The sequence below is a fragment of the Telopea speciosissima genome, chromosome 4, assembly GCF_018873765.1.
Source record: "Telopea speciosissima isolate NSW1024214 ecotype Mountain lineage chromosome 4, Tspe_v1, whole genome shotgun sequence".
NCBI lineage: Eukaryota > Viridiplantae > Streptophyta > Magnoliopsida > Proteales > Proteaceae > Telopea > Telopea speciosissima.
In genome coordinates, this window is record NC_057919.1 from 68,211,605 (window position 1) to 68,235,143 (window position 23,539).

At 39.6% G+C, this 23,539-nt stretch overlaps 3 protein-coding genes across 4 annotated transcripts in view; 1 reads left to right on the plus strand and 2 right to left on the minus strand.

Annotated features, from left to right (window-relative positions):
- Window positions 1-1,994: 1,994 nt before the first annotated feature.
- Window positions 1,995-2,863, minus strand: LOC122657498 (Werner Syndrome-like exonuclease). Its single transcript, XM_043852214.1, has one exon. It carries the CDS (start codon window positions 2,860-2,862, stop codon window positions 2,017-2,019), a length of 846 nt encoding a protein of 281 aa, XP_043708149.1. The 5' UTR covers window position 2,863; the 3' UTR covers window positions 1,995-2,016.
- An 8,576-nt stretch (window positions 2,864-11,439) lies between these two features.
- On the plus strand, window positions 11,440-12,910 carry LOC122657594 (proline-rich receptor-like protein kinase PERK10). 2 transcript variants are annotated; one of them, XM_043852343.1, is made up of 3 exons: window positions 11,440-11,636; window positions 11,823-11,916; window positions 12,011-12,910. In XM_043852343.1, the coding sequence occupies exons 1-3, from the start codon at window positions 11,619-11,621 to the stop codon at window positions 12,691-12,693; spliced, it is 795 nt and encodes a 264-aa protein (XP_043708278.1). In that variant the 5' UTR covers window positions 11,440-11,618; the 3' UTR covers window positions 12,694-12,910. The 2 variants fall into 2 exon arrangements, with proteins under 2 accessions (XP_043708278.1, XP_043708279.1); XM_043852344.1 differs by having other exon boundaries at window positions 11,832-11,916.
- A 4,369-nt stretch (window positions 12,911-17,279) lies between these two features.
- Window positions 17,280-23,539, minus strand: part of LOC122658802 (WD repeat-containing protein 43) — a 39,435-nt gene continuing 33,175 nt past the window's right edge. Inside the window, exons 10-12 of the mRNA XM_043853924.1 lie at window positions 23,413-23,524; window positions 17,519-17,593; window positions 17,280-17,444 (exon numbers count right to left, since the gene is read on the minus strand). Of these exons, the coding sequence (XP_043709859.1) occupies window positions 17,298-17,444; window positions 17,519-17,593; window positions 23,413-23,524 (334 nt within the window). The 3' untranslated portion in view covers window positions 17,280-17,297. The remainder of the gene's footprint in view (window positions 17,445-17,518; window positions 17,594-23,412; window positions 23,525-23,539) is intronic.

Genomic DNA, 23,539 nt, shown 5'->3' on the forward strand with positions numbered 1-23,539 from the left:
AGAGAAGAAGGGTTTTAAGACAAAAGGCGTAGCGGAGAATTAGATTGAATAGAAAACTTTGAAATGGGCATTCATTCCATTACCTGACCCAATCACATGGCAGGAAATGGTATCCAAGGAATTCGTGCAAATGAAAAAGGGTTGGTAAACCTATCTAATTACCGAAATATTCCTGGCCCAATGGCTAGAGACTATTGCTTGCCCTTAACAAAGCGAGTTCGGATCCTCTGCCCATGTGGGGTGCCAGAAACAACACTCAGATTGGGTGGAGGTTCTGTTTGATTGGATCTCATCATGTGGGGTGGCACCAAGACCATGGTGTCAGGCTCCTCTCCAGGGAGCCTACGCCCAGGGAGTGCCCAAGGGGCATTCAAGGGTTAGGTTGTGCAGCACATATCTCGGTGTATGCTTAGGAATGTGTGCAGCACAATCCAACACCCTGGGCATGTTGGGCTCCTTGGAGAGGAGCTCAATCCCACGCCATGTGGGTAGCTGATCCAAACTCAACAAAGCATCCACGGTTTTAAAAATCATAATTGGATCAAGCAAATCGATCGATCTCAAGTCCGATCCCGATTCCAGTTGACTCAAATCAACTAATTTATAATGAATTTAAAGGGTTCAGGTCGATTTTGTCCAATTCCACTTTGATTTGATTCATGATGGCAACATGAATCAAATCAAAAACACGAGCAAGAAGAGATACCTAGCTTTGGGCTCCCCTTCTTTTTACCATTAAAATAGCATAAAATCAATGCGACTTACCTCTTACAGTAACATCTACGAGCATTTTGAATCATATTTCAATCAAATATAAATCTATAGAAATCTTTACTTCTTCTTTCCAAGTATGTTTTCTAGTATTTCAAGATGGGTCTGATTCGAGGTTCTTAAACCTTGGTACTTTTTAACCCAAGTTTCAGTGCATCAGGCCATGCCATCGCAACCCAAGTACTTCCTCAACTCCAAAAGTAAAACCCCATAAGCCTGAGCCTAGACATGTCCTCGTAGCTTTAGTGGCTTCTTCTTAGAAATTAACAACACAGCGATATACCAATAGCCAATGAAAAATGAGAAGAAAATCACCAAGTTATAAACCCTCACACACACCTCCTTACGACATCATTCCCTATAATAGTGTTTTGAGACGCATTACAATATAGAAAAACTTTAAATCCAATACAAAATTATATAAACGTCTCCAAAAAAATATTTGGGATCTTCAATGCTAGGGAAAAGTGAACAGTATTTCCTGAATTAAACCGAAATCAAGCTTCACTAATAACACTTTTCCCTCCCCTCCCGTCCCCTCCCCTCCATGTAATGTATAAGATGAAAATTTGTAGCAAGGTCATTAAAACTCAGAATCAGGATCCGGATCAAGTTCAGCTGTTGGAATCGATTGGAACCAAGAAACCCAACACGGATCAACAACTCCAGAGTCCAGATAAACAGGAATCAGAATTTGACTCAGCCAATTCCAGTCTGAATCGGTCGATTCGATCAATCTGATTTGGATTCTTGAAACCTTGATTGGTAGGGCTGAGGTAAACGAGTAGACACTGAGCTGGCCGGGTCCGCAGACCGGGTAGGAAAGCCCATCTAGGACTGGGTGATGGGTAAAGGTTCTTCTTGGGTGAGTCGAAACTTAAAAGACTCGCAACAACAAATGAAATCCAATTTTATAGGGATTCCCATTCCCCTGTCATTCTAGTGTCTCTCACCATGTATTGTTTCAAAATCTAAACAGCCCAATCATTCACTTCACACAAGTGAATATGCTTCCAACCCACTGATTACAGACAAAGACTTTAGGTACTAATCACAGACGAAATTTTATCCATTTCTAATAATCCTTTGGAAGAAACAACTAAATCCGAAATGAGAGCAGAAGATCTATCTGCATGAAACTTTAAAAGGAAATGGAAAGGTCACAGAGACATAAAGGCAAACAAGAGGAGGGCATATGCTTATGGCGAATAACAACCCAATGCAGAATCCAGAGTCTCAGATGGCTCAGCCAGACCCACCAAGAATCAAACTCTTTCCGATCTGGAAAGAAAGGAAAGCATCAAGGGAAGCATACTGAACTTGATCGTAGGTGAGCCACTCTGCATCCCATCTACTCATCGTCACCTTCCTGGGCTTCCCTATTTCTTTCCCAAGGATCTCTCTTGTCAGTTCTTTCAACCCTGAATTTCGAAGTTCCGGGTTACTCAATCTCCTCGCAGCCAAGGAACGAAGGTCGACAGTGTTTACCACGTTCAGTTCATGATCCTCCAATAGTTTCTCGACGTCCCCCTGGATTCCAACTCCAACGAATGTCAAACTCGGATTCTTGAGGAAATTGATGAGTGAAGTTGGGATCTGATCGGCGTAAAGGAGTTGAAATATCAAACAATTGCCTTCAACGCATAGCTGCAAGACGGCGACATTGTGCTCGACGCTGCGGCTGAAGCTTGGGCGCCATTCGATGTCCAGCCCCACGACGAGCTGCTTCTGGTCGAGTCTCTCCTGGTGAACGCGACGGATGTCAGCGATCCAGTCGTCGACGACGGAGGCAGCGCGGGTGAGAGTTGTTCGAATTTGATTGCTGAAGAATGTGACACAGTAAATTTGGCGGTCGTCAGAGGGGAACTCCTCCTCCACATCTTCAATACTGATGTCCGCCGTGCTCTTTGTCGCTGTTTTCTCCGCCCGACTCGGACTCGCAGACCAAGAGTTCCAGTTCGGGGTTGGCACGGACTCCTGATGAACTTGAGATTCCCAATCTGAGCTATGTTCACCATTGATTCCCCAGTCTGGAACTTTTTCGCTTCGTTCCGCTCGACTATTCTCCAGGACCCATTGATCTTTCTCCATACCTAAGCACGGAATCCACTCTACCGTAGTTAGGGTAGGGTTTTAGCCCCCTTTTTATCTGCAGATCAAAAGCTAGGGTTTTGATTGCAGACGAATAAATGGAAAGGGGAGAGACGACTCACACAGTGACGGAAAGAGTCAAGTCCGCGACGATGACACAATAAGAAGCAAATACATAAACGAAAATCCCCGACTTTTTTTTTTTTTGTTTGTTTTTTGAGACAGGAGGGGTATCCGACTTTAGGCCGACTAAATCCCCCCCCTCCCGGCGCTTCTGGGTCCTAGTGAGCCTCCAAGAAATTATGCAGCGGCGAAGGTTTGATCATGAGACTTCGCTTCCTGAGGCGGAGTCTCATGTCCCCTCCAAGCTAGCTGCGCTAATCCCTTGAGGTTAATCTCCGACTTTTTTAAGAAAGAGAAAATCTACAGCATTATTCATCCAATGATCTTACATTTTCCTAATCCTGACTTTGTCAGCTAAATTATGGGTTATACTAATTGATTGATTTATTCTGAAACAGTCCCTTTGAGAAAGCAGGGTAAGACTGCCTACAGTATGAACCTCTTCAGATCCCGCAGTGGCAGAAGCCTTGTGCATTATGTTTGGTGATCCTTGAGTTGGTGATTAAGTTTATAATTAAACCCAATAAATTGGGACCATGAAAAAATTCAATTCGAAAGCCAAGAGTGTCGACAACTCATATTCTTGGCCAAATGTTCTCTGTATTAGGGGTACAGGTTGCACCCAGATATATGGGGTGAGCGAAATGACTACCCTGCCAACTAAATGGTAAGTCCATGTGTCTAGACAAAGTCGCGCTGCGGCACAGAGAACATTAGCCCCATGTTCTTTAAGAGAAATTGCATAAAAGGAAGATGTCACATCAGTTTCTACTTCAACATTGTAGAATCTACATCTGTCATTCATATTTATGAATTTCTTAATCCTCGATAGAAATGGGAGTTTGTCTTTAAGAATCTTCCATAGGAAGAGTTTAAATTTAGGATGTGACTTTAGATTCCAAAGAGTTCTCCAAACCAAATTGTCAACATCTAAGAAGTGGGGTAACAATTTAAAAAAAGAAGTTCTAACTTTAATTGAGAGAATACTAGATTTAGTGACGGGTGAGAAAAGCTGGTCAAGATTGGGAGTATTGCTAAGAGGAATCCTAGCAATACCTTCTGCAATGTGGTTATGGTTAGGAAAGATGTTGAAAATCATATTTTGATTTCAAAGAGAGGGTGTGTTGCGGTGAAATTCGAGCGGGTGTTCACCTGGCCAAGCTGATCTGCACAGGTAAACAACACGAGGCAGAGAGTGCCGGCTTGAGCCGGTTAAAACACTCCGATGCCTAAGTCAAATCCCTGGAATAAATAAAATTTTCAAATCCAAAGAATAGGTCAATGAGAGAGAATCCCCAGCCCTTACCTGGGATCTGCATTGCTATTTATAGGTTTGAGATACTAAAGAGATACGTGAATAATTAACCAAAAAAAAAAAAAGAGATACGTGAATTACTCGATTGGGGACACTAAATAGAGTCTCCTGTAGGCCTCGGTGTCATCTCTAAGATGTGACACCTGTCGGGTTGGGAGTCATGAGGAAAGTGTGACCTTAACTAGCTTTGGTTAAAGTTCGATTAATTAACTTCGTGGGTTTTAGGTATTTGCTACCTGAGTCCTGAGTCTGATCTGAGTAGACTGAGGCGATCTCCAACTTGACTCGTTGGTTGTTCTTTTAGCCGGGTTGGTCTCTGTCACCAGGTCAGAGTGTTTGATTTTAAGTTATTTGACTTGTTCATACTTCTCGTGGTTCGGTTTCAGTTCAAGGGTCGGTTCGGCATTCGTCTGATCTGCTATGTGTCGCTTGTTGATTGGTTGATTCCAACCATGGTTCATCAGGGTGTATTGTAATAGGAGGCATACGAAACCCTTGATATTGGGCAATTAAGGGTCTTTCCATATGTTGATGGTCCGTCCGTTGCCAACCCTCCAACAGATGAGTTTATATAAATGCAAATCTGACATTTCAGAGATAAAAAAGAAACAACTCTACAACTTCCATTCATCATGGAGTGCACTCACTGAAAGGCAAAAACGATTTGGATCGTCCTACCGTTAGGGTCAGCAATTCAAAAATAATTAATGGAGGGAGAAGACAGTTATTTTTAATCTCACTATCACAATGCCTCCATGTGGATTTAGCCCTTCTGTGAATAGTTCTCCCTTCACGACAGCAAGATGGCTCTCCATCTATTCTAACAGTGATGAAATCACATTTCCCACTTAAGGTTTCAATGGAGAAGACGAAGTAGAACTTTTCTTTTTAGGTGTGAGAGAGAATGAAAATGAATTCTCTCATCTAACAAGAGAGTCACTTTCCTAATTCCACAAAAAAAATTTTTATCCCAACAATAAAGGAGAGAGATGGCAGTTTCCCAAACTGCACCAACTCTTCCCTTCCCATATCACGAGTCACGATTAGGTTCATTTAACCATGCAAAAGTGCTTAAGAATCAAATCTCTTCAATATGGGATGTGGGAGTTTGAACTTAAAATTCAAACTCTCAGGTCCATACCTAGTCAATGAGGCTGGCCCACTTTGATAGACACATATGCACCAACAATCACTACATCAACTCCTTAAATTTTGGGTTGTGGACCCCATATGGTGGGTGCATAGACAACTCGCTCTGATACCACTTAATGACGTTCAACCCAAAAGCCTGAACTTTTTGTGGAGAGATCATTCCAAAGGTCATATGCCCAGTAGCCGCACATTATTTGACCAATATGAGATTAAAACTCCTCCCATTCCTGGCCATGGAGTGCACTCATTGCATCACCAACACTAGAGACTTACACTTTTGACTGTTCCAGAGTCCAGAGTCTAGAGTCCTGAGTTCAGGCTCCAAACTCCAGAGAAAGAGAGCAGAATATAAAGTTTTGTTTTGTGGCAAACAGGACAATTAATAAAAAGGGAAAACGAAGATTGTCAGGTAGTGTGGCCCATGCGCCAACGTGGGGGCCAATGGGAGTGTGTGCATAAGCATTCAATAGGATTGGGCACATAGGGGCGGGGTGGTCATTTCACCCTCCATGTGTCTGGGTACAAGAACCACATGACCTAGCAACAATCCCTCCCCCCCCACCCCTAATAAAAATTAGGGAAAAGAAATGTTACGTGGAGCTTGTGCTTAGACACAGGAAAGGCGAAATGACTGCCCCACCTCCCATGAAATGAAAAACCCCACCCTTGTGGGATGTTTCGCACGAGCTCTCATTGGCCCCCGTGCTAGGGCAGATGCCACGCAGCCTAGGAATGATCCCCCTCCCCTAAAAATTATTCTTAACAATCTCATTTTAGTAAAGAATTGCTCCTTGGACTTTTTAATGTTTCTTCTTAGTCCAAAGTCCAAACACATTAATGTTTTTTTTTTTAAAAAAAGGTCCAAAACATGCTAAGCTGAATTCTATATTCCCAAAGTACCAATTCTTTATAGATTCATACTGAGTTTTGTTTTGTTCCATCTGATTTCTTAAGCACACGGTGAGTGATAACCTTTCATGCTTCATTTGACAGGGAAAGAGGAAGCAATAGATGGGTCAGTAATGAGTATTGAGTTGGTAATGGATCAAATTTCATTTTCACATACTTCTCTCTTCTCCCTTCGAAACTATCGATCACATTTAATAAGTTTAAGAGCCAGCCAGTTATCCTATGGAAGTTTTATGTGTCTGGTGGGACTTAATTTGGGATGGAAGTACTAGATTGGGTCAGCCTAATAATTTAAAAATCCAGAATTGGTCAGGATCGATGATGAATTGGTCAAAATTGACCCAAAGTTGTCTTAATCCTAGATTTTAGGATAGGATAATTGGGATTGGCCAATTCAATCTCGATTTTTTAAACTTTGGTTAGCCTATTCTGATTTGAGTAGGCGGCTAATTTGATCAATCCAATCTCAACTATTAGAACTTTGGTCAGCTTAGTATGAGATAAATAAAATGACTTGATATAACGTATTCCGTAGATTTGTAACTTTTGGTGTATTGATAAGTACTTAACATCATCATGGCAAAAGCCATTCTAGCCATTTTACATTACATTGAGAAGAACCTGTAATTAAATGAAGCATTCAAGATTAAATTAAAATAATAATAAATAAATAAATAATTAAGTTGGTGCTAATTCTAGGGACAGCTCAATCTCTTGTGAGCGAGAGATTGCCTCATTTGAAACCAAAAATAGTTAGAAGTTCAATTCCCCCACTAGGGAAATTGTCAAATATTCGTAAGTTTATTATCCATCTAATTCCATCAAATGGCATAATGTTGGGCCACATCTAGTAGATGAGCTTATTTAGTTAGGCGATACTTTACATTTATTCATGCTTAGATAAAACTTTCACTTAGATGCCAAATTAAACAAACTTTCTATTTTTTTATACCACTTGTTGGGATTCGGGTGGAACTCATCGATCCTTAAGCTAATTGTTAAGGAAATGGTGCACAAATACTTATAAATCTTCACATCAGACTATTTGTGACAGATGAGGGATCCACTACAAGCTTCCAGCACTCTAGCAACTCGATCTAGGCTCTCTCTCTCTCTCTCTCTACATTTCTAAAACACAAAATCACTCTCTCTCTCAGTAATTCACCACCAAATCAAAGCCCTAATCACTTCGCAAACCACTCCTCAACTCCCCCCAACTCATATTTCATGACATTCAGTAGTAGATTCAAAGTAAACAAAACTATAGGGAGAGAGAGCGAGAGAGAAGTTGTCGAAACGTTAGAGAAGCTTTTAAGATTGAATGAGCTGAAATTTTTTCAGCAAAGAATGATGTCTTCTTTAACACTTATAGATTAGGATCGAGTTTTTCTTCATGGATCCATGGTGAAGAAAGAATCTCTTCATACAACACTTTTGGTGGTTGAATGGGATTCCTGAAACAGTGTCAAGTATAAATTTCAGACCTTCATGCACTAAGGGGAACGATTATGAGATCTCATGTGTGATTCTTTTCACCAACTTTCTCCTAAAGTAATGACACAATGGACTTTGACAGTCGAATGAGAGAGGGAGAATATCTTCTTTCCCTTGACGAAAATAGCCTTGCCTTTTGATTGTAATGATGAGTATGTCCCTAGTCCTTATTCTTCAATTGTGAGATCCTCGCCATTTATGCATGATGCATGCATGGTACTACACCAAGATCTATATAGTCATGGATTTAGTTCACAGTATTGGTAATGGTATACAATTCCTATTGGCCCAAATCCAGATCAAAACGAATTTTTTTTTTTAGAGAGAAAAAAATAAAAAAAAAACCATATTTGTACCATATCGATTGATTCGTATCAGTCAAATATCAATATCGATATCGATCATGATCAATATTGATTCTTAAAATCATGAATATATATTCAATTTCGTGATATAGTACATAGAGAGATGTACAAGTACGAATTTGCATTGAATATCTTGCGTTCGAGAAATAAGGACCCACCTTCTTGACGGGGTGGGGCTACACGCCTACAGGATCGGGTAGCATTCTTTTTCTCTATTATTATTAAAAAATAAGGACCCCTCTCGTTCCCTTGATTTTTTTATGCAAAACAAACAGAGAGCATGGGGGAAGTTTTTTCAATCTTCTCGTCACCTTTGGGTTTTGGAATCTTATCGTCACCATTAGGTTTTTAGCCTTTAGGAGGGAAAGTAGAGAGCCATTAAATCCAAGAAAAGCAAAAGAAAGCCTTCTGGACACAATGTCACCTCGATCTCGATCTCGATCTCGATCTCGTTGTCACTCCTCCTCCCTCTCCGGTTGGCAAAGTGACACGCATAAGCAAATGGTGCGGTACAGGCTAATTAAAGAGTGGAAGGAAGCAAAGGAGAATAAAAAGGGTCGATCAGAATTGCGTGTTAGTTCTTTGTTTGTCATCCACTGGTTGCTTCTACGTAAATGATGAACTCTACTGTACGTCCAACTCTACTATAAGACCGACCTAATTTTTTGTTTTTCTTCACTTCTCCCTCTCCTGTTCTCCAAATTCACCCCCTCCAGTCCAACCATGGTTTCAAGAATCCGAATTGGACCTGAAATGGCAGCAATCAGGGATAAAAAAGTTCAAAAAAAAAAAAAAAAAAGGATTTCTAGAAAAATCAGGGGTAAACTTGTCCAATATGAACCAATCCGTTCCGATCCATATCGGTATTGGCTCTGAGCGATTCAATCCGTATTCACTGCTGCTTGCGTCCCTCCACAAAAATGACTATGAGAACCAATCAGCCAGCAATGGTGGTATATATCGCATTCACATTACTGTGGGAAAAAAAATCCAGTTTGAGTTCAAAAAATGAATTCTCGAAAAATTATCTCATCCAGTTCGTTGCCCGGCCCAGTTCCCCAATGTCTGTAATAAGGGGGTGGACCCCACCTGAGCAGAGTGTTCGGGCAAGGGTGAGGTGGTCATTGCACCCCCTCCCCCTTATTACAGTCACTAGAGGAACTGAACCGGACAGGGAACTGGAGAGGACAAAGACCCGATTTGGACCGATTTGAGAACGAAGCTTCCTCATTCCACACTGCCAACGGATTTGAACCTTTGAGAGCTGCATGTTTTTTGTTTTTTTTTTGGTTGTTGAAGCTGCTTAGGTTGGTAGCAACTTGCAAGCAAGGCAGACCAGGTCTATTAATACTCATGTATTGCTAGTGTAACATTTCATATTATTTGTTTTAAGTTCCATTTGTTTTTATGTAAAAGGTAGGAAAAAAAAAATTTCTTGTAAAATAAGTTTTTTTTTTTTTTTTGGGAGTTTTTGTTCTACATAAAACCCAAAAAAAAAAAAAAACACCAAAAAGTAGAACTTTTTACATGAAGAAAAATATCATATAAAATATCATTTTAACAACGAAACAAACATGGCCTAAAAAAAGGGGACCAGTTTATGCTTCAATTATTTTATGGGATTTGGGCCATTCAACAAAGAACATGCCGAATTAGGTGATTTTTTGGAAGTGATTCTTTTGTATAGCATCTCTTTGCAAAGATTTCAAAAACAAATGACATTGTATGTAGGCTTATCAAATTCCAGCCTGAATTGGTCAGACCTACCGGAATTGATTTGAACCGAATTCTTAATGGCATAATTTCGGTCTGAAATTTTTAGAAACCATTAGCAAACAAAAACAACCGAAACCTAAAAAACCAAACAGAAACTGATAAAAAATCGGAAAACTTGGGTAGCCCCTACGCGCTACAGGTAACACCCAAAATTACCACACCATCCCCTATGAAATAAAAAATCCTATCCTTATATATGCCCCTACGAATGCTCTCATTAGCCCTCGGGCTGGTGCAAAGGCTACAAGACCAGGCAACAATCTCTTGCCCTATATACATATAGGATTGTCTAAATGACTCCTCAATAGGTATATTTAAAACTTGAAAATCTTCTTTTAATTACCATTGTCTTATTCCCAAAAATTCTTTAATTTAAGGGCTAAAAAAAGGTTTTCAAAAATAATTAATCTAGTCATTATGAAATTTTGTAATTTTTCTTGCACAATTTTCAAAAAAATATGCAAAATAATACGATTTATCCTTGCTGGAGAAAAAAATGTTATACACAAAAAGGCAAAAGATAAGATTGCAAATTATTTGACCCCTTAAGGAGTGGTAAATATAAATGAAACCAAACCAAACCAAACTAAAAGCAATAGCGGACCGATAATAAGTAATTAAAAAAATCAATAGAAAAGCAGAACCAACCGTAATGAACCCAAACTTCAACGTAACGGTTTAGATTTTGGCCGAATAAATGCCTAAAACCGATTCAATCCGGCCGAAACCAGACCAATTGACACACCTAGTTATATGCATGGAGAATTACTACATAGATTTTTTTTCTGTTTAATGGTCTAAATGCAAGTTTAGAAAGCTTGGGAAGCAAAGAAGCCAAACCACGACAACAAGGGTTCATTAGTCTATATCCAGTGGGTGCAGTCGCATCAGGCTAGGCAATGGAATCCAGGCTGCACCAACCTTTCCTTTTTATATTGACAAAAACATTGACCAAAAGCAACTTCCAATTAAACATATCTGTGCTATATTGCTAAGCCACAATAGGAAATTATTCACTTTTTCAAGTTAATCTGTTTCTTGTAAAGAAAGGATACCCTGAGAGTGGATATCCTTCACCAGGAAAAGCTACTTTGGTTGTTTTGTTGACTACTTATCTATCAGCATTCACCCATGATAGTGATTGTCAATGTATTTCCCTACCCTTCTTTATTTTTTTCTGGTCGGCTCTGGATATCCTGATGACCTAATCTGTCTCACACAACACCCAAACACACACACACACACATCTCAATTATAGATAGCCATCCATTCCCAAAGCAAATTCCTCTTTGGCTCATCCAACTAAAGACACCCACCCCCACCCCCACCCCCACCCCCCCCCCCCTTAGCTCATCTCTCCCTTTCTTTAGTCTTTATATGTGACAGTTACCACTTTCTCTCTTTTTCTCTCTTTCTGTAGTGTGTGCGTGCCTTTGTATTTTTGTGTTTGATTAAGATTCCTTGCATGACCCACACCTTTCACCTTACATATATTCCCTCTTCATATACAAATGAAAACCCAGTAGCTGATCCTTAATTCGCACAATCCAACATTCCCAATTCCATACAAGAAACCACCATCTTATTCTCTTCTTTGGCCCTCCCATCTCTCCCTCACCAAAATGGTTCCTGAGTTGGAGGTATGAGATCTTTTGATCGACAACTCTCTCTTCCTAAAATACTATAACACTAAAAATAAACTTATAATTCTATCTCAATACTGCTAGCTAAGATTCTACCTATAGACTGAAAGCAAACCTGGTTCTCTGAGCCATTGTGGTTCATTACTTTTTTTTAAGGCACTAACTCAATTCATTTGGGTTCTGAAAATGCAGAAGCCTCGAATCACAGAGATACAAGTCCGGATGGACTGTAATGGATGCGTACAGAAGATCAAAAAGGCATTGTATGGCATCAATGGTAAGTAACTGAACAATACATATCTACATAATCTATTTGGTCTGCTTCCCTATTGTTCAAATTAATGTCTATGACTCATCTGATTTCTCCACAGGGATATATGATCTCTATATCGATTTCCCACAGCAGAAACTAACAATAGTTGGATGGGCTGACCCTGAAAAGATCGTCAAGGCTATCAAGAAGACGAGAAAGATAGCCACCATCTGCTCCCACATAGAACCAAGTGATCCCCCTACTCAACCTGCAGCACCAGCACCAGTTGAAGGTGGACAACCAGCCCCTGATGCCGCAAACCCTCCACCTACTGAATCCCCACCAGCAGAAGCTGCTCCACCTACAGAACCTCCCAAAGACCCACCACCGCCTGAAAATCCGGCTCCTGAAGTGACACCATCACCTGTGGCTGCTGAGGCTGCTGCACCACAGCAAGCTCACCACCACCACAATGGCCCCAAAGACATCGAAGAGATCCACATAATACATCACCATCCACCTGAGTATGGCCATGGGTACAGCTATGGTGGGCATTGGAACAACTATCCTAGTGGACGTGGTTTCCGACCTGAGCCACCTGTTTATGTCACTCACAGCTACAACAACTATAAACCATCTCCTTCCATCTCTGCACATGAGTACGTTCGGTCACCACCTCGACACACCCGTTACACTCGTCCGGAGCACTACACTGAAGATTACCATAACCGCAGTAACAGTGACGGAAACATCACCTCGATGTTTAGCGATGAGAATCCAAATGCTTGTAGAATAGTCTAGAGAGAGAAAGAGAGGTTTGTACGAAAAAGGCTCTCTTCCTTTTCCCTTCTAAAGAGAGTTCTTGCTAGAAAGTTGATGGAGGATAATTAGAGAAGTTATTCATAGTATAGGTGGTGTTAATTTCGAATAGTAACTAATTAAATAAGCATGTATTAAAGTTGAAAGAAGAATGAGATTCTTAGATTGTAAATGAAGGGAGAACTGATCCTGCATTCCACTATGAGACTTGACTAATATCATAACTGGTGCTCATTTATTCCAAGAGAATCCTATAAAGCTACAACAATATATAACTACATTACCACCGTCTTCCATTTTCTGATGATGTCCTTAATTTATTGTTATCATCATGGAAGAGTTTTTGTTTTTATAAATTATTTTGTTGAAACTGTCCTCACAATCAGAGGTCCCATATATCAGTTCCTTGCATGAACTACCAAGCAGAATATCAGGAACTAACAGTACCTATGCTCCTGGTCAAGTACTATAATTTCTTGGGAACTACTTAAATTATACTCAGCTTTAAAGGTCAAGATCATTATTCAATGATCCAAACCATTCTATTAAATCTTTTTTTAATGCTTGCTATTTTTCCCTAACTTATATTCAAGAACCTAGAGACATGATGTTACAATCAGCAATCAGTAATTATCAAAGGTTTTTCGCCACCACAAAAACTCAGCCTTATCCCAACTCAATGGGGTTGACTACATGGATCCTCGCCCTCCAATCAGCTCCATTTCAAGTCAGACTTGGTACAAGGCCTAAACTATGCATTTCTTTCCCCACCACTTCTCCTAAGGTCATTGTAGGCCTGCCCCTAACTCTTTTAGTTCCTTCAATCTGAATCAGATCACTCCTCCGTACTGGAGCATCACAAGGCCTCCATTGAACATGGTCATGCCATCTCAAATGACTTTCTCGTAGCTTATCATGAATCGAGGCTACTCCCAAATCAGCTTTGATATGGTCATTCCTTACTTTAAATACTTCCTAGTTTTGCCACACATCCATCTCAACATCCTCATCTCCGATGCACTTGGTTTATCTATATGATGCTTCTTAACTGCCAACATTCTATGCCATAAATCATAGCCGGTTGTATGATTATCCTAAAAAATTTTCCTTTAAACTTTAAAGGAATACGTCGATCACACAACACTCGAACACGCCTCTCCACTTCATCCAACCAATTTCAATTTATTTGTGAAACAACATCCTCTATATCACTTCTTTATTTTTTATCAGGTCCAAACACCTAATATAATCACTTTGCGAAATCTTCCTTTCATCAATTTTCACCACCTCATTATCCGTCCTATTGGAACTAAAGTTATAAAAACATATACCATGTCTTTGTTCTACCTATCTTAAAACCTTTTGATTCTAAGGTTGATCTCCATAGCTCCAACTTGGCGTTAATTAAGGATGTAAATGGATAACCGAAATCCGAATCCGAATCCGCATCCGTATTCGTTTAGGGGCATCCGTATTCGTTTAGAGATATCCGGAAAATAATCCGAATACTCCGATTAAAATCCGTCCGAAAAAAAATCCGAATACTTAATAATAAAAAATTAAGTAAATAATGATTTTGAGGGTTTTTGAAGATTAAACAAGTTCTAGAATATGATAAAAAGAGAATCATGATCTAAGAGATGTGGATTGAGAGTGAATTATATCTGTTAGGGGGAGGAAGGTCTGTGCTACACAAGACAGAGATGTAAATGGATGGTCGAAAATCCGAATCCGATCCGCATCCGAATCCGTTTAGAGGTATCCGTATTCGACCAAGGAATATCCGGCTCCGATCACATCCGATCCGAATCCGATCTGAATCCGATCCGTTTACATCCCTAGCGTTAATCCCTGCCTTTGTCTCACCACCAAAACAATGTTTTCAGCAAATAACATACACCAAGGAACCTCATCTTGAATGTCCATGGTTAGATCATCCATGATAAGCAGAAACAAATAAAGGCTTACAGCTGATCCTTGGACCCAATTGTAATTGGGAACTCACACTATCCAACCCCCCTCCCCCAAAAACAAAAAAAACACTTTTGCCTTTCAGGGCAGTTACATGACTTATTGGAGTTGCAACTAAACAGAAAAAATGGAATCTGGTATTGAGATTGTAAACCACAGGAAATGGAATAATTTCATTACCATACAAAATTGGGAACATCGCATGTTTACAACAACTGCTCTGACACAAAAGCATACAAAACATAAAAGACATATCGTTTACCAACATATCATATGGTGTTCAGGTGCTTTTAAGAAAAATCTAATAAATAAATGATTTGATTCCCCATGGCTTCCATGTGCCACCTTCATGAACCCAAGCATAATCCAATACAGTGCATTGCATGGTTAACTTTCCGATAGCTATTGACCAAATTAGACCATAGACTGTCCAACAGAGAGGATCCTGCAATGAGAATGATTCAACAATTTAGACACAGTAAGCAGGCCAAAGCATGTCAGGAATATCTTAGTTCTAAGGCCTTGACCCACTATCATTAGGACACTCTATCAAACCCATCAAATTTCAAATTGTCCACACCTGCTTCCACATGCATCTTCTAAATAAAACAGCAGATATGACTCAGAAACATCAGTTTCCTAAAGAGTATTAAATGGTCTAGAACACAGTTGATCTGATTTTACATCCCAAGGGACCATCTAAGAGATCTAACTGACCATAAAACACCCCAATGAATTACTGGATTCTTTTGACCATCTGAAAGAACATGAGAAATGGTTGGGGGGTAAAATACTTCACAAATCAGGTTGTCTGAATCAAAATGAGGTCAAGTACAATCATATATCTCCTGGAAGAATGCATATGACAACCAAATATGCCCCATTGATACCAAATATTTTACGTCCAAAATGAAACAATTACTAATATATATGCCTGAGATAGTTGATCCAGGTGGATTTATGTATGTAACAGTTGCTGATTATAATTAAGGGATCAGTACTTAAAACATCGATTGGGAGAATCTCATTTTCTTCTCATAGGTGAGACTGCTCCTACACTAGAGCAATCAAATGAATTTTTCTAACAAATCCTGAAAGAGATGTGCATTTCAGATAGGTCTACCCAGAAAGAGATACAAAATTACTAATCAGCTAGCTCGGCATTTAACATCTGAACTTACAGAACAGTGCTTTCCTTAAACAATAATAACAACATATAGATAGTTTATAGAGTGAAACTCATATACTATAAACTTTTTTTAACCATCATTTATCACTGTACCCCTAAAAAAATCTACTCAAAGCATGCAACTACATTCACAGAAACAAAGCATGAATAACTGTGGGGCTGTGATGTGTAGGACAGCGGCCAAAAGAAAATGAAATTGGGGTTACCAGATTTGCACTGCCAAGATCTGTCACTGGGTACTGTGAACTGATTGAAGCTGGTCTTTATAGTGGATTTACTTTGCCTGAGCAGCACAATTTTTGAACTGCAAAGCACAAAATAAACCACAAACAGAATCCAACTGATACAATCATATGCAGGATGGGCCAAAAGTAATGACAAGGGAAAATATTTTACAAGGAAACATAGCAACTGATACAGCACAACAAGAGAACAAGAAAATGCAGAGTTACTTTTGAAGAGCCTGCCTTTGTACACAAGTTTGGATGCATCCTATGGGAGCCAATACTAACTATCAAGTAACACAATTTTAAACTTCACAGATTTTGTCGGTTTTGACATAATAAATTGAAACAAAATGTGACAGGTATTTATAAAGCAAGATTCCAATCAAACTTCTCAACAAATACCCCCCAGTGATCTTAATTAATTCTTATATATATATATATTGCACAATTTTGATCAATATGAAGAAAACTTTCCAGACAGAAAAAAGCATTCTAATGCAAATGCATAGAAATACCAACACTCCCCCTCCCCCTCACCACCCCCCCCCCCCCCCCAAAAAAAAAAAAAAACTGCAAAAAAGGGGCAAAAAAATGAAAAAAAAAACAATAATTCTAGAAAGGAAATGGACCACAGCATTAGATTTCTTGCATCAAAATAAAGAATGAGGCCTTTTTTCGGTTGGGGGGAGGGGGGAGGAAAATTCCCGTTCTTCAAGTAAAAACCACTTTTAGGTATGTATGGTATTTATCCTTTTTCTTTTTTAACCCCCTAGAAGTTTGATGCTAAAATTGACTGCACAAGGGTCATGGTTTTACCGCTGATTATGATGATGAGAGGGGAAATGCAGGTGGGCTTTACCCTATCTAGACCTACATTAGCAGGGGCAAAATCCATTTTTCTGAGATTTTTTTATGAAAAATGTTTGGACTTCTGATTTTTATGTGTAAGTGCTCAAGCCAAATTTATTGGTTGATGCTTTTTCCTTTTTTAATTTTTTTAACCTCCAGAATTAAAAAAAAAAATTTTATTCTAGAGAAATAAACAAATATATTACAAATTATTATTATTAAAAATTAAAATAAAAATCTAAGCGGCCACCATTATTTTGTATGAACATTCATTTCATATTACAATTCAGCCTGGGCTGAAAGGAACAAATTAACTTGCACAGAATAATTACCTCAAACAATGGATACTTCTAATTATCACCATCACTACCACTTTGAGATTCTTCATCTTCTTCCCCATAGACAAATTCATCGACATCTTCATCTTCATCTTCACTTTCATCCAACTGCTTGTCATTTGATACTGTTTGACTCCTGGTCTCCACAGCCTTGTCAATCTGCAGAATGAAAGAGTGACTCAACAAAATCCCCTCAGAACTGCTAATTAATTTAACGGATATAAGTTGTTGACCTGTGCAGTTATAAGTTGCAAACGACCACACAACTGTAACAAAGGTTGAACAGCAATACTTCTGAACTCCGCCATCTGGAACAAGATAAAGCATGGAATGAAAACGTGCAAAAATGAAGGCCAAGCTACATGCAGTATAATGTACAAATTTAAAAACTTATAAGTCTTCATAGGATCAGAGCAGGGTTTCAAGAATTGGGATCAGATTGGCTGGATCGGAATCGGCTCCAGCCAATCCTGATTCCGATTCCAATTCCAGACGATCCTTGTACGGAAACTAGGGTTAGGGCATTAAAACACCGATTTCGGGGTTGATCCAGGCCGATTCTGATCCGATCCGTATCGGAATTTGCTGGGACTGAATGACTGATCCAGATTCCGTGTTTTTGGATCAAAAATCTCAAGAAGACAACTCATCCAGTGCATACAACTAAGCAATCTTCAAAGCAAACTAAAGTGAAGAACTGAAATTAGTGAGACATCACATGATCACATAGCACATTAATCAGTGTTGAGTTATGTACCCGCAAGGGCATTATGGGACTTTTGCTCCCATAAACGACTCATTAGTTAGAGTCGGCTATGAGGGGGGGCATTATTGTAATTATTTTTCTCCTCTTTTATTATAAATAAAGGGGCTTGGTGATCCTATTGATCACTCAAGCATTCAGTTCTTCTATTGACTGCTAAAATGATCTCTCTCTCCCCCCCCCCCCCACCCCCACCCCCAACTTAAGGGCAGCACTATGAGGTGATCTCTTTAAGACCAAGTTGCTGCCCTCCATCCTACCTCATTCCAGATTATGATTTGAATGAAGATTACAGGTGCTAACCAGATTCTGCATTCGGTTCTCCTATCTCTTGAAGATCAATTTTTGCCTTTTTGGAGATTATTTTCTGCTGCTATTGGTCAACATCTGCTCCTGTTCGAAGACTGCAGATTTGAATCAAGAAGAATTCAGATTCAGCCTCAGGTTTTTTTTACCTAATTTTTGACAAAAACTAGGGTTTTTTTATTGGCTCATCAGAAAGTGCTGTTTTTTGGAGGACATATTTGCCACTACTAGAGGGAGACTCAATCCACTTTGGCTTATTCTGATGGTCAAATTTGTGGGAATTCATAAACCCATCTCTAGGCTCGATTTCTTCACTGGTTGAGCAGTTCAATTGACTCGCTCTCTTGTCACGATCTCTGATCTTACTAAAGCTTCGTCTGGATCAGATGGATCTAGCCATAATGAGTACCTTCCTTTTGCTGCAACTACCATCAAGTTAGATGGGACCAATTACCTGATGTGGTATCGATCTACTTACCTAACAGCTGCCGGCGCGGTTTGACAGGACATCTTACAGGTACCACTATTAAACCTGATCGAGAAGGTCTTGCTCAGGATCGTTGGCCCTCCCATGACTCCTTGGTGATATCTTATCTTCTTAACTCCATGCATCCTATTGTGGCACCGGGATATCTGAAATTGGACACTGCTGCCCATATATGGAAAGCTGCCAAGGAGACTTACTCCCAAGTTGGAAATGATGCTCAAGTGTATGAACTGCGATAGAAGATTGATGCAGATTTATCACCAAACTGGGTTTCTTTTATTAGGAATAAGTCTAGGGTTGGGTTACATACATGTTGGGCCTTTGATCCCATGGGTTTCTAATGTAATAGGCCACTTTTATGGGCCTAAAATATGGGTAAATAGGTTGCATACGGGATTAGCTCCCATACTTAGTTTTATTTCCATACTTAGCTTTTTTATTTGGTGTTTTAAATTGAACCGGTTCAACCAATGGTTCAATTTAAGTGATTTTATTAGTTTTTCTTTTAGTTGTTTAGTCGGGCTGGATTAGGACTCTATTTTGAGTCTATTTCAGTTTCCTAGTCAGTTTAAATTAGCTAATAGGTTAAGGATTGGGTTAGGCCATTCCTTTTTATTGTCTAAGTCTATTTTTGAGTCTTCTATATAAGTTTGTAAGGGAGGCCAGCATTGAATACGAATTTTGATTAATAAAAACTCAGCTTTATGTTTGCTGCCTTTGTTGCTGCCTTTGCTCCATCGTGAGTGTGCCTTGTGAGTAATATCAAGGTTGCCTTGTGAGTAATATCAAGGTGAAGGGATTGGTGGATCTCCAATCGACTCCTTGCATCGTGAAGATCGGGAGGGCTGCTACTTATCTCCTTGCATCTTGTAGATCGGGAGACCCCATTGTTCATTTTCAAAGCTGCTGCCATTGAAGATCTCTTCAAATCCAGTAAGTTTGAATCTAAACTTTGATTCTTCTTTTAATCTGCCCAGCCATTCCTCTTTCATTAGACCTAATCCACACCCCCCTTCCATCCATCAAACCCTAATCTCCATTAAACCTGCAACTCCTACCTTAACTAGGACTCCCTCATAACTACAGATCTGACCATCAATTTCGAACCACACTTCTCCCTATACTCGATCCTAAACCTAGCTCATAACACTTCTCCCTATTTCGAACCACACTTCTCCCTATAACTACAGATCTGACCATCAATTTCGAACCCTAATCTTCATAGTAAAGATAGGAACAGAGGATACAGAGACTACAGGAGACGCCATAGACCTCCAGAGGCGTATAAGTTGAGAGAATTTGATGGCAGACCAGATCCACAGGTATTTTGTAATTGGTTAGCTGCTTTAGATGTTTATTTTAATTGGTATGATTTGCCTGAGCATAGGAAAATGAGACTAGCACATACCAAGCTAGTGGGACCAGCACATAATTGGTGGAGAACCCAGATGGATTATCCTGACTACCGTGGTAGAGAACCTGTTACATGGGCAGAGATGAAAGAAGATCTGAGTAAGAAATATTTCCCACGGACGTTCAGAGCTCTACAACAAAGTAACTTAAATTCCCATCGACAACATCACCACCAAAAGGCCTTCAAATCAGAAGACAACTTGAAGCCTCCATCAATGAGATTCCGTTTGCAAGTTGAAGAGTGTTGGAAATCTGACGGAATACAAATGTACATTGCCAATGAAAATTGAGAGAGCACAAGTTGAAGACAAAGCTAAAGTGATCACAGTGAATTGTGATGAAAAGAAAGGGACAATGCTTGGAGCTTCAAAGATGGAAAGTCAACATGTGGAAGATTCTACTGAAGAGGTCTACGTTGAAGAAGTCAAAGTAGACAAAGCTGAAACAGCAAAAGATGAAGAGGTGGTTGAGAATATTCCACAGGAGATCAATGATATTCAAGATGTTGTTCTTGAAGAGGTGGAGCTTGTATCTCAAGTATTAGATGAGAAGGTTGCTAACACTGAAGACTCTATGGATAGGGCATTCACAGTTAGTGTTGATTCAGAGGTAGAGCACATAGAGTTTGTTATGCCACCATGGTTCTTCCAAGAGAAAGCTCCACGCCTTGAAGACTATATTCCTAATGTTCCTGCTTCACCGGAATTCTATTTGGGGATGGTCAAAGCTGCTGATCACATGTTGATTCCCCCTCATCACTACAAAATTCAAGGACAAATTTTTTCGAGCTGGGGAGAGTTGATGCAGATTTATCACCAAACTGGGTTTCTTTTATTAGGAATAAGTCTAGGGTTGGGTTACATACATGTTGGGCCTTTGATCCCATAGGTTTCTAATGTAATAGGCCACTTTTATGGGCCTAAAATATGGGTAAATAGGTTGCATACGGGATTAGCTCCCATACTTAGTTTTATTTCCATACTTAGCTTTTTATTTGGTGTTTTAAATTGAACCGGTTCAACCAATGGCTCAATTTAAGTGATTTTATTAGTTTTTCTTTTAGTTGTTTAGTTGGGCTGGATTAGGACTCCATTTTGAGTCTATTTCAGTTTCCTAGTCAGTTTAAGTTAGCTAATAGGTTAAGGATTGGGCTAGGCCATTCCTTTTTATTGTCTAAGTCTATTTTTGAGTCTTCTATATAAGTTTGTAAGGGAGGCCAGCATTGAATACGAATTTTGATTAATAAAAACTCAGCTTTATGCTTACTGCCTTTGCTCCATCGTGAGTGTGCCTTGTGAGTAATATCAAGGTGAAGGGATTGGTGGATCTCCAATCGACTCCTTGCATCGTGAAGATCGGGAGGGCTGCTACTTATCTCCTTGCATCGTGAAAATCGAGAGACCCCATTGTTCATCTTCAAAGCTGCTGCCATTGAAGACCCGCAACAAGTAAGAAATTCTGCAACTATTCTTCTTCCTTCTAGAAGGTCACATACAAGGTGATTTTTGAGATCTACCAAACCAACCATCCGATTGAATTCAGATTTTCACCATACCTCTATTAACCCTAATTTGAGAAGTGATTCAAATTTGACCTAATTCCTGTGGCCTGATTTGAATATATTCTCATATTTCCCATTCTGCCCCTACCTCCATTAAAGTACAGTTTCAGACCTTCAACCATACTCGAATCTGATTTCATGCTCAGAATAAGTAGTTGATTTCATGACATGTTAATTCTGAAATTAGTAACCTAATCATATCTCTAAACCCTGGAATTCCCTTCTCCTACCTCCATTAGGAATTGTCTCAAATAACCTTATCTTGCTGCCCAACTCACCTAACCTACTTCCATTCACTCAAACATCATAAAACCTATACCATTAGACTTCCCTACTCCTGCCCATCATTACTATATAAGACAACCCTAACCTAAACCTAACTTTAACCCTAATTTTGACCTAAAACTCAAGTTTCACCCATTCGGATGACCTGTTCAGATCAGATCCTGGTTGAACTGGCTCCTAGTGGGTCTCCTACCTATCTAGGACTACATTACCCTCCTTGACGTCTCTCCATCCCCTCCCCCCCTTTTTCCCAATTAAACCCCCAAAAACAATAACTAAGTGAGTGTTAAACAACTCACAGTAGTAAGGAATTTCTTCCCTCCCACCCATCCCTTCTCACAAGAGTCTATCAAGGGTTTATAGAATTTTACTTGGGGACTGGATCAACCAGCCCTGATCTAATCACAAGTGAACTCGGCCCATGGTCACCTGGACTGGCCAAGTTTGGGCACAACAAGAGGCTAACTAGGGCTAATAAAACCGAGTTTCCCAGGGGGGAGGGGGGAGATCACCTAGTCAACTTGGGATCAGCTCCGGCAATCCCAAGTTAGCTCGGCCAACACAATCCCAATCCCTAAACCCCTGGTCTTTTTACATTCAATACCTCCAGTTATTCAGAAACTAATGGAGAAAAAATAATAGGCCAAGTGAAGGCTGCATATTAACTCTTTGCTATCTTCCTCACTGATTCTCTTTTTCTCCCGCTTTATCTGCTCATTCTTCTTTGTTCACAGGCACTGTTCACTAACCCCCCAACATTTTCTTTTTTTAGACTTCTTTAATACCGTCAATTTCCTTAAACAAGCCTAAACCTTTTCCCACCACTGATTCCTCGTCCTTGAGCCCTAAATTTGAAAACCTAGGCTGAACTAAGTCAATCATTATAGGGTTGCTGTTGATCTCATACCCGCTGAATTATTTCTGTTTTTGGGTCTGATTGTTTTAAGGACATTTCTTTCTCCATTATCACTAATAAATGGGGAGAAATAATTAGTAAAAAAGACTTTCATGTACAGCTTGTATGCGGCAGTCAGCATTTTTAGTAACAGTCTACATTTCCGATTGGCTTTGCTTAACAAACACAATGCTTCCATTTAACCAAAAAAGGATACCACATAGCTTTAAAAGCCTTTTAAAAAAAAAAAAAAAAAAAGAGGAATTGCGAATGTCTGGTTTCCAGACCATTTATTCCTTAAACAGGATCTAGTTCCACATATGCCAGATCAAATAGAAATAAAATGCTTACATAGGAATAACAATTTGAAGTGTAGATTAATTGGTGGAGAATAGTCTTGCCCTTACAGTGTTTTACCTTGTATAAGGAATTAAGCATTTGGTTGGCTGGTTCCTGTGATATGACATAGCGACTGTGATTCACCAATATACTACAAATCCATGGAAGAACATACTTTCCACTGCCTGACCTGTTGAAGATAACC